Genomic DNA, 10628 nt, shown 5'->3' with positions numbered 1-10628 from the left:
TGCAGGCCTCGAGGGCAGCTCTGCTCCATGGGGATACTCAGGAGCCCAGGCTCTTTGGCCTGTGGCTCTGCCCTCACCCAGGGGTGGGTGTCCTCATCTGCGAGGCCGAGGTGCAGCGGCACGTACCGCATCCCAGCCCGGGAAGGGCAAAGGCAGTCGTGGGCTGGCAGCTTCCTATGGAGAACACAAGGAGACACTGCCCACTCCACTTCTCAAATTCCAGGGCACTGCCCACTCCACTTCTCAAATTCCAGGGCACTGCCCACTCCACTTCTCAAATTCCAGAGCACTGCCCACTCCACTTCTCAAATTCCAGGGCTGAGGATTTGGTCTTGTGGTCCCCCTTGGCTGCAAGAGAGGCTGGGACATGCCATCCACTCCTGGGTGGCCATGTGCCCAGCATCTGGAGGGACAACTTCATTTGGCAGCAAGAATGAAGCCCACCCAGTGCGTCTCAGTGTGGGCTCCCCTGCAGCCGAGAGTGTGCTTCCTGGAGCTGCTGTAACTAATTAACACCATCCTGGGTTAAAGTTGCATCCCTGGGCCAAAATCAAGCCAACAGGGCTACGCTCGCCCCAGAGGTTCTGGCAGGAGCCTTCCTCACCTCTGCCGGAAGCTGGTGGCCGCCTCCCTCCAACCTCTGCCTCCAGGGCCACACGGCCTCCTTTCTTTCTGTAGTCAAACCTGCCTCTGCCTCCCTCTTGTAAGGCCAGACATGATTGCACTGGGGGCCACCTGGATAATAATGTCCCTAAAGATTCTTAATTTCATCCAGCTACAAAGCCCTTTTTTGCCATAAAAACTAATAAGTCCAGGTGCCAGGCATGAGAGCATTGACATTTTTGGGGCATTTCTTCTGCCTACCACGCAGACCCCAAGGCAGCAACTCAGGGCAGGCATGTTCTTGGGATGTGATCCCAGGAAACACTGTGGGGTGGGGGAGGAAGAGAGACTCAGAAGGTGGGAAGCCGGATTGGCGTTGTCAAGCACTCAGCATCCTGGAAGCCACCGGGGCTTGATCCCACTGGGTCACCCCATCGGAGGGGTAGGGCTGAGCCATCTGTCCCCACCCCCAAATCACGGGTCAAGGGCTGCTCCCAGGAAAGCTGGATTCCCTGGTAGCTTCAGCAGTGGCCAGAGATCCCCCCAGAGAGAAACACAGGTGATGGCAGGTGAAGAATGGGAATGACGAGAGCCTAAGTGTGGGGTGAGGGAGCAAGAGCATCTGTGCCCAGCCCACCCTCCGGTGCCTCTCTACTATAAGCTGGGAGGGCAACAGAGAGAAACCCAGAAGGAAATGCCACTGTGAAAGGGAAATTTGCAGGGAGCTCTGACAATGTCGAGGTCGGGGGGACACTCTGTGTCCATTCTGTGATCTGAGATGGCCTTTCAGGGAATGATGCTGAAGCAGGGGGTAGGCGGGCCTTAGGAGCAGCGTGTGCAAAGGCCCTGTGGCAGGAAAAGCCCCAGCCCCTGAGGACCATGAAACAACAGCCCAGGAGGCCTGTGGCTGGTGAGCAGTGAGCCGAGAGGAGGCCAAGGGCACCGGCGAGACAGAGGAGACGCAGGGGACTTGTAGGAGCCAGCCCCTTTCTCCTGCCTGGGGCCACGGCCTGACATACATTCCTCCACCATCAGCATCACCCCCTCCCCCCAGCAGCCACCCTGCTACACACTGGCCTTTGCTGCCTCCTCCAGCAGGTCAGGAAGGCCCCACCTTCCTGAGGGACAGAGAAGGGGGCCCGGCAGAAGAAGCCTCTAGGTGGAGGCATGCAGACCCAGGCCCCGGGGGGTGGCTGCCGATGGAGGAGGGAGAGCAGGCACAGAGGAGGGAGAGCAGGCTCGGAGGAGGGAGAGCAGGCTCGGAGGAGGGAGAGCAGGCTCGGCTGGCCTCCCCAGAAAGGCCCTGGGGGGTGGCTGCCGATGGAGGAGGGAGAGCAGGCTTGGCTGGCCTCCCCAGAAAGGCCCCTCCCAGCGCTCCCCCCGCCAGGAGTTATTTTTAAAATCTCATTTTCAGAAAGCGGAGGAGAAAACCTCTTTCTTTTGCCTTTTCTCCACTCTTTTTTCTGTGAAAGCGTAGGAGGGGGTGTGGAGGAGGAGGGGAGCCCTGGAAGGCGAGGAAGAGCCCCTGGGCAGTGTCCCAGCTTGGGGACCCGGGCCTGGGGCTGACCGGGGCTGCCCCACCCTGTGGACCCCAGAGCTGCCAGTGGGACCCTCCCTAGGCAATCTTGGCATAGGAAATCAACCATCTGCAGGATGGGAACCACCCAGGGCCAGGAGGTGGGCACTCTCTCTGCCCCCCCTGGAGGGGCCTCAGTCCATCCCTGCTGTGCACCTGAGGGCAGCGAGGCTCAGAGAGGACAGGGACTCCCTCAGCCAGGAGCACAGAGCCCCAGCAAGAGCCCAGAGCCCCGCCAGGCCGCAGCTGCTAGGGGAGGGCCAACCTGGAGGCCCTGCAGCCCCCCTTGGGGATCCCAGCGCTGCCACTAGAAGCTGGGTCGGGTGTGCTCCGTTGTGGTTGTTTGTGGTGGGTGTTTTTGTTTTTCTGTGATAAGAACACTTAACGTGAGATCTACGCACTTAACAAACATTTAAGTGTGCAGTGCAGTTCCGTTAACTATGGGTGCAATGTGGCACGGCAGACTTCTGCAACTTATCCTCACTGAAACTTTATCCCCATTCAGCAGCAATGCCTCCTTTCCCCTTTCCCCCGACCCGCCCTGGGAACCACCATTTTACTCTCTGCTTCTGACTTTGACTATTTTAGATTCCATGTAGAAGCAGAATCAAGCAGCATTGGCCTTTCTGGGTCTGGCTTTATTGCACTTGGCATAAAATCCTCCAGGTTTATTCACGTTGTCATATATGGCAGGTTTCCTTCTTTTTAAAGGTTAATATTCCATCACGTGTCTATACCACATTTTCTTTCTTCATTCATCTGACCACAGACACTTCGGGCGTTTCCGTATCTTGGCTATCCTCAACAAAGCCACAGCGATCATGGGAGTGCAGCTCTATCTTCAAGATCCTGGTGCCATTTCCTTTGGCTGTAACCCAGTAGAGGGATTGCTGGATCAGATGGCAGGTCTATCTTTAGTTTTCTGAGGAACCTCCATGCTGTTTCCTATACTGGTTGCACCATTTTACATTCCCACCAACAGGGTACAAGGGCTCCCTTTCTCCACACCCCGGCCAACACTTGCCATCTTGTCTTTTTGATGCCAGCCATCCTAACAGGTGCAAGTCGGTCTCACTGTGGCTTTGATTTGCATGTCCTGGTGATAAGTGATGTCGGGTGCCTTTTTATATACCGGTTGATTATTTGTCTTCTTTGGATAAATGTAGATTCAAATCCATTGCCCACTTTTTAATTGGCTGATTTGGTTTTCTGCTATTGAGTGACAGCAGTTCCTTATATATCTTGGATGTTAACCCCTTATCAGAGAGAGGGTTTGCAAATATTCCCTCCCATTCCGTAGGCTGCCTTTTCATTTTGTTGTTTCCTTTGCTGTGCAGAAGCTTTTGAGTTTGGTGTAGTCCCACTTGTCTATTTTTGCTTTTTCGCCTGTGCTTTTGGCTTCATATCCAAAAAATCATTGCCAAGACCCGTGTCAAACAGCATTTCCCCTGTTTCCCTCTAGGAGTTTTACAGCTTCAGGTCTTATGTTTACGTCTTCTGTGGGGGTGTCCACTGGTCAAACAGGGCCACTGTCTCCTGGGAAGGGAAATTCACAGAGTCAGGCCTTGGGGCAGCAGTGAGGGGAGCTGGTGGTGGGACCCAGCTGGACGAGGGGCATGGGTGTCCACCTGGCCCCTCCTGTCACCTCCAGTCAAACCACAGCCCCCACCATCCCGCCGCCCAGTCAAGCCCAGCAAGGTTGAACAAACCGCCTCGAGAATAAATGCTATGGGAGCCCAGAGAAATCAGGGTGGCTTCCCCGAGGAGGTGGCCTGGGCGGGGGTCTCCAAGGACAAATAGGAAAGGGCAAAAATGAGTTTCTCTAGGAAAGTGGGGGGCAGGGCACATTCCAGGAGGAAGGCACTGCACAAAGCCTCAAACCTGGCTGCAGCCTAGGAACCCCGGGGAGTTGGGCAGGGACACAGAGAAGGAGCCTGGGAGGCCAGGGGGCTGCCCGGCCCTTGAGTCTGGCCCCTTCCTCATTGCAGGCGAACAGCAGGAGGGGGAACGGCCTAGGCAAAGTCTTGGTGGTGGGATCCACGTGGCGCCCTCCGGCTTCACTGCCCCCAGTGGGTAGTGCCCGCAGCCCCAGGCCTAAGGCGGTGGGATGCCAGGCACCCCTACCCATGACGCCCTTTCTGCGGGTCCCTGGCTGGAGGGAGGGTGCGGCGGGGAGGGCGCGTGGGCTGGGTGGCACGTGTGCCTCTCACAGGCCCGCCGTCCAGGCCGCTGCCCTCCTGCCGCGCGAGTCCTGCCTGGGCCCGCAGCGCCATCTGCCGGCCGCGCGGGGGCCGGGTCGCGGAGCAGGCGGCGGGGAGGGAGGGGGTGCCACTGGTCCAGGGGCCTCGTCCTCACCCTAGACTTGGGTCTGGGGACCTGAGTTTGAGGCTCATCTCCACCACTGATTGCTGTGCGACCAGCCGCTGGCTCCTGGCCCTCTCTGAGCTCCACCCCAATCCCAGGGCGGTGAGCAGGGCCAGGCCCACAGCGGCCGCTCTGACCCTCGGTCCTGCTCCAGTCTTACAGATGGGGAGGAGTGCACAGCGAGGCACGGCGAGGTTCCCGGGCACGCGGTCAGCAGAGAGGGGGCTGGATTTGATTCGGGGCAGCCTGCCCAGCCCCACAGGCTGAGCTCCCAGGCTGTCCCTGCTCCTGGTTCCTTCGGCTGGAGAGGATCCCAGAAGCGGCAAGCACCCGCACCCAGAGGGGAGCCCACCACATGGCAGGTGCTCACTCTCACGCCCAGAGGGGAGCCCAGCACATCGCAGGTGCTCACACTCATGCCCAGAGGGGAGCCCAGCACATCGTAGGTGCTCACTCTCACGCCCAGAGGGGAGCCCAGCACATCGCAGGTGCTCACACTCAGACCCAGAGGGGAAGTCACAGCTCCAGCCCCGGGACCTGCCACCCGCACAGGGACCTGGACTTGGCAAACAAATGGCCCAAGCCGGATCATCCACGGGTCTCCCAGGAGACAACTGAGGCCCAGAGAAGGAAGGGGCAGGCCCGGGACCCCTTGAGGACACACGTCTGAGCACGCACCCACAAACACAGGCACACACGCACGCCTGCTGTAACCACAACACAGACAGACCCTAGAAAGGATGCTGTGGACACTGGAACCATTGTGACCTCAGGGGTGAGGTCAGGCCTGCCAGGGCGGGGGAGGGCCAGTGCCGTAGACAGGGCCGGCCCACAGGCGTGAGGCCAGAGTTAGTGGTGGGCTCCTGTGGGTCTGCACTGCACCCCAACCATGGACAGGCAGTGTTCTGAAAGGCCACACAGCCGCACCCCGATGGGTAGAGTGTTGTCAGCCGTGTCCCAAAACTCCAGGTCAGCTCAACCCCAGCAGGGACCCCCTGACCCCCCCCACCGGTACTCAGCCTCCTCATCTGTCAGGGGAGCCTCCCTGCAGGCCATCCAGGGGCCCCTGTGCTGAGGAAGGAGGGTCCTGTCCCCAGGAGCAGCCTGCAGGGGTTGGAGTGGGGATCAGGTTGGAGGAGAGGAGGTCAGGAGGGCGGAAGCTTAAACTGGAGTGAGGGCCTTGCCCACATAGCCTGCACCTGTGTGAGGGCCAGAGGGACCATGGCCTGTGTTGCCAACAGTGCCTGCAGGCTGTGTGAACGGGTCACTGAATGGATGGACAGACCGTTCACCTGCTTCTCTGAGCCTCGGCTTCTATTCAGCAGAATTGAGGTGATACCACAGCCAGAGTTTCTGCAGATATTTAAGGGACACGAATAAAGGAAGGTTCCTCCACAGCCTTCCAGGGTCCCCAGGAAACCCCAGTGTCCCAGGAACCTGGAAAGACACAAAGGGCATCTCTACCTTCCTGTGTCCGATATGCAGATCACAGCTGTCTGGCCCCCAGCCCAGAGCCCTGCCCGCCCCCTCTATGGGGACTCAGAGCAGGTTCTGCTGTCCAGACACTCGTCCATCAGGGCTGGGGCCCACAGCCAAGCCATGGGTTCAGAGCAGGATTCCCGGTTGCAATCCACGCTGCCTACGGTGGCTGTTCCAGGACTGTCTCGGTACCTGCCTGTGAACTCAGGTATTTCCAGCTCTCGCAGTCCGCGTTTGAATGTTGTCAGGCCTCCCTTCTCTGCCATAGCTTCTGTTGCTGCTAAGCCAAGAGTACTCCTCTGCAGATGTTTGCTAATAGTGTGTTCACATCGTTTTTCTATTTTTAAAAATGCATTTAACTCTGGAAGCCACAGGGGCTGCGATGTGGGTTTGGAGGGGCAAAGTACAGGCCTCGCTGGTGCCTGCGGCCCGCGCTGTGACCACTGCTGTTTCTGGGGGAAGCCGGGCTCTAGCTCCAACAGGATCCTCACTCCCACTCCCAGAGTGGGCCCCAGCCAGGTTTGTCTGGAAGGTCACCCTTTCCAGGATCAGGGAACTGGCTAGTTTTCTGAGAGGCCACAGGAAGGAGGCGGCTTCCAGAAGGGGTAAACTGTGTCTTGACCTCTCAAGATCAAGAGAGCAGGGTCTGAGGGCCTCCCCAGAGCTGCCCTGGCCCTGAGATGCCAAGAGATGTCAGAACACGTGATCTCTAGGACGGAGTCTCTAGAGCTCTTCAGACAGCAAAGCTCAGATGTGCAGAAATGCAGCTTCTCAGGCAACTCCAACCCTCTGCTGCAGTTATGGGATGGAGAAGCCTGGTGGGTATCCTCCTACAGCCCTGGCAAAGGGACAGAAAGAAAGGAGGAGAAGGAGACATGCTCTGGGCAGAGGGGCCAGGGAAACAGAGCCTCACAGGGTCCACCAGAAGACATTTGGGAAGCTGGATCTGGTGTGATGATTACAGGGGACAGACTGGATCCTGGAGAGGTGGGAGGGCTGTCACAATGCCATGTCCAAGGTCAGGACGGGGCCGGTGGTGGCTCTGGATACATCACCTGCTATGAAGCTCTCCATTCATTCTGCCAGTATTTGCTGAGCACCTGCTATGTGGACCAGGTGTTCTAGGTGTCGGGGATGCTGCTGGGAACAAAAGGGTTAAAGACCCTGCCCTCATGCCTTACATTCCAGGTAGGGAGACCTGCCAGTGAGACCAGAAGCAGGAAAGTAAATGATATGATGTTACAGGGCAAAAAGTGACATGGAAAAAAGAGAGGGTGGGGAGGGGGAAGTGTGGGGTAAGGATTTAAATCAGTTCTTCAAGAAGGTGACAACTGAGCAAAGACTAAAATCAGGTGAGGGACTGAGCCAGGCAGCCATCTGAAGGAAAGGTGTTCCCCAGACGGAAGGAGTGGCCACACAAAGGTCCAGAAGTAGATGTGCGCCCGGTGGTGGGAGCACCCCACCACTGGGGTGGAATAAGCAAGGGAGAGCAGAAGGAAATAAGGGCAGAGAGACCATTTTTGTTCTTATGTGTCTTTTTTCTTTTCGATTACAGTATGATTTACAGACGACAAAATTCACTATTTTTAGTGTATAGCTTTCAAATTTTGACAAATGTATATAGTCATGGACTCACCATCACAAACAAAATATGGCGGTGGGTACATGATGCCCAGACAGCTCCATCTCCCAGACACTCCCTCCCGTCCCTTTGTAGTGAACTCTCTCCAACTCCCAGTCCCGGGGAACCACTGACCTGCTCTCTGTCTGTAGTTTCACCTTTTTCAGAATGTCATAAAAGTGAAATGACACCACATGTAGCTTTTGGAGTCTGGTTTCCCTCCTGGAGCATCCATGTTTTTGTGTTTATCAGTGATTCACCTCTTTTGTTGCTGAGTAGCATTACTGTGAATGTGACATGGTTTGTTTATACATTCCCAGGGTGAGGGACATTTGGATTATTTCCATGTGGAGATATCATAAATAAAGCCAGTATAAATGTTTGTGTATATATTTTAGTCAGTAGTCATTTCACTTGAGTGAATGCCTAGGAGTGGGTAGCTGAGCCATTTGGTAAGTGTACATTCAACTTTATTAGCAAATACCAGGCTATCTTCCAAGAGGGCTGTGCCACTGTGCATTCCCACCAGCAATGTATGGAAGCTCAGAGCTATTCTGCAACCTCACCAGCACTTGGTATTTCCAGTGTCTCTGATTTTAGCCATTTCAGTAGATGTGTAGTGATAGCCCACTATGGTGTTAGTTGGTTTCCCTCGTGAGAAATGTTGAGTGCTTTTCAGTTGCTTCTTTGCCATCTGTCTGCCTCCTCTGATGCCTTGTCCCAGTCTCCTGCCTGTGTTTCCTTAGGCCGCTTGCGCTTTGCTTTGTTTTGTTTTGAGAGTTCTTTCTATATTCTGGAGATAGTCCTTTATCAGATATGTGATTTGCAAATACTGCCTCCAAGTCTGCAGCTTATCATTTTTTAATGCATATCCCTTAATCTAAATAAAAGAGAGGGGGACCAGGTGCAGTGGCTCATGCCTGTAATCCCAGCACTTTGGGAGGCGGAAGCAGGAGGATCATTTGAGCCCAGGAGTTCAAGACCAGCCTGAGCAATATAGAGACAACCTGCCTCTATAATAAAAAAAAAAAAATAGGCAGACATGGTGGCATGCATCTGTAGTCCTAGCTACTTGGGAGGCTGAGGCAGGATGATCTCTTGAGCCCAGGAGTTTGAGGCTACAGTGAGTGAGCTATGATTGTGCCACTGCACTCCAGCCTAGGCAACAGATCAAGACTCTCTCTAGAAAACAAAAATAAAATAAAGACAGAGGGGATCTCTAAAAGAAAATGATATTTATTCAGGAATGGGCATTGCAATAGTAATATGTGTGCCATAGTAAACCACATGTCTATTCAAGGCTGGGGCAAGGGTAAGTTTTTAAAGGCAAAATTAAAATGATGGATTACATAAGTTGTTCTGAAATAATAATTCTTGGCTACAAGGGTCAATAACAAGGCTGGGGTGAGTCCTAGGTTGGAAAGACAGTTTTCTGGGTAGATGACCTCACAGAAGTATTTGTGTGTGTGTGTAAGGTTGCAATTGGCCTTTGTGCAAGGTTGTGGGTTTTGCAGAGTCTTTTGTGATCGTTCTTGCAGTCAGGCATTTGTGCATGAGAACCATTCCTTTAAGGCTTCCTCCAGCCCCATTTATCAGAGTTTTAACACAGTGACTCCATTTTGATTCCAACATGTTTCACGTATCTTTCAAAAAGCAGAAGTTTTTAATTTTTATGAAATCAAATTTATCATTTCTTCTTTTATATAGTGCTTTCGGTGTCACATCTAAGAAATCTTTGTCTAACCCAAGATCATAAAGATTTCCTCCTATATTTTCTTCTGAAAGTTTTAGAAGTTTAGGTCTTACTTTTGGGTCTATGATCTTTTTGAGTAAATTTTTCATATGGTGTGAGGTATGGATTAGGGGTTATTTTTTGCATGCGTCTGTTCAATTATTGCAGCACCATCTGTTAATGCTTTTTTAATAGAGTTGCTCTTGCACACTTATCAAAAATCAGTTGAAGCCAGGCACAGTGGCATGCATCTATAGTCCCAACTACTCAGGAGGCTGAGGCAGGAGAATTGCTTTAGCCCAGAAGTTTGAGACTGCAGTGAGCTATGACCACACCACTGTACTCCAGCCTGAGCAACAGAGTGAGACCCTATCTCTAAACAAAACAAAACAAAAATAATCAATTGACCTTATATGTGTGGGCCTTTTTCCGGAATCCATGTTCTGTTACACATATTTATATTTATGTGCTTTTATCAATATTACATTGCCTTGATTACTATAGCTTGACAATAAGTCTTGACATTGGTAATGGTCCTCCAATTTTGTTCTTCTACAAAATCTTTTTGACTATCCTAGTTTCTTTACCTTTCCATATAAATTTTAGAAACAGCTTGTTGGTTACTACCAAAAAAAAATTCTTGCTGGGGTTTTTATTGAAATTGCATTGAATATTTAGAAAAAGTTAGAGAAAATTAATATCTGAACAATATTGAGTCTTCCAATCCATGAACATGGTGTATCTATTTATCTTCTTGATTTATTTCATCAATATTTTGTAGTTTACAGTATACAGACCTTGCAATTATTGGTTAGGTTTATGCCTAAATAACTCATGATTTTTGGTGCTAGTGTACATGGTACCTTTTTTATTTCAATTCCCAATTGTTCATTGCCAGTATGTATAAATATGAATAATTTTTGTTTATTGACTTTACAATTTGCAAATTTGCTGAACTTATTTTTTAGTTCTAGTAGGCTTTTCTGTAGATTTGGAATTTCCCACTTGTATAATAATGCCTTCTACAAATAAAAATAGTTTGTTTCTTCTTTCCCAGGCTGTATGACTTTTATTCCTTTTTGTTGACTTCTTACATTGATTAAGTCCATAGTCTAATGTTGAATGAGAGAGGTAAGAGCAGACTTCTTGCCTCATTCCCAGTCATGTGGAAAAATATTCAGCCTTCCACCATAAAGTGTGATGTTAGCTGTAGGATTTTTATAGATACTCTTTATCAGGTTGAGGAATTTTTC

General features: G+C 52.2%; 1 protein-coding gene across 1 annotated transcript in view; it reads left to right on the top strand.

Moving 5' to 3' along the window:
* The first annotated feature begins 5374 nt into the window (after positions 1-5374).
* The window catches only part of LOC100987797 (maestro heat-like repeat family member 5), a 74831-nt gene continuing 69577 nt past the window's right edge, over positions 5375-10628 (top strand). The window contains 1 exon segment of the mRNA XM_055117013.2: positions 5375-5512. Within this exon segment, the coding sequence (XP_054972988.2) occupies positions 5433-5512 (80 nt within the window). The 5' untranslated portion in view covers positions 5375-5432.

Source organism: Pan paniscus, chromosome 7, assembly GCF_029289425.2.
Source record: "Pan paniscus chromosome 7, NHGRI_mPanPan1-v2.0_pri, whole genome shotgun sequence".
Classification (NCBI taxonomy): domain Eukaryota; kingdom Metazoa; phylum Chordata; class Mammalia; order Primates; family Hominidae; genus Pan; species Pan paniscus.
The sequence above is the reverse complement of the archived record's forward strand: the minus strand, read 5'-3'. Positions and strand labels throughout refer to the sequence as shown.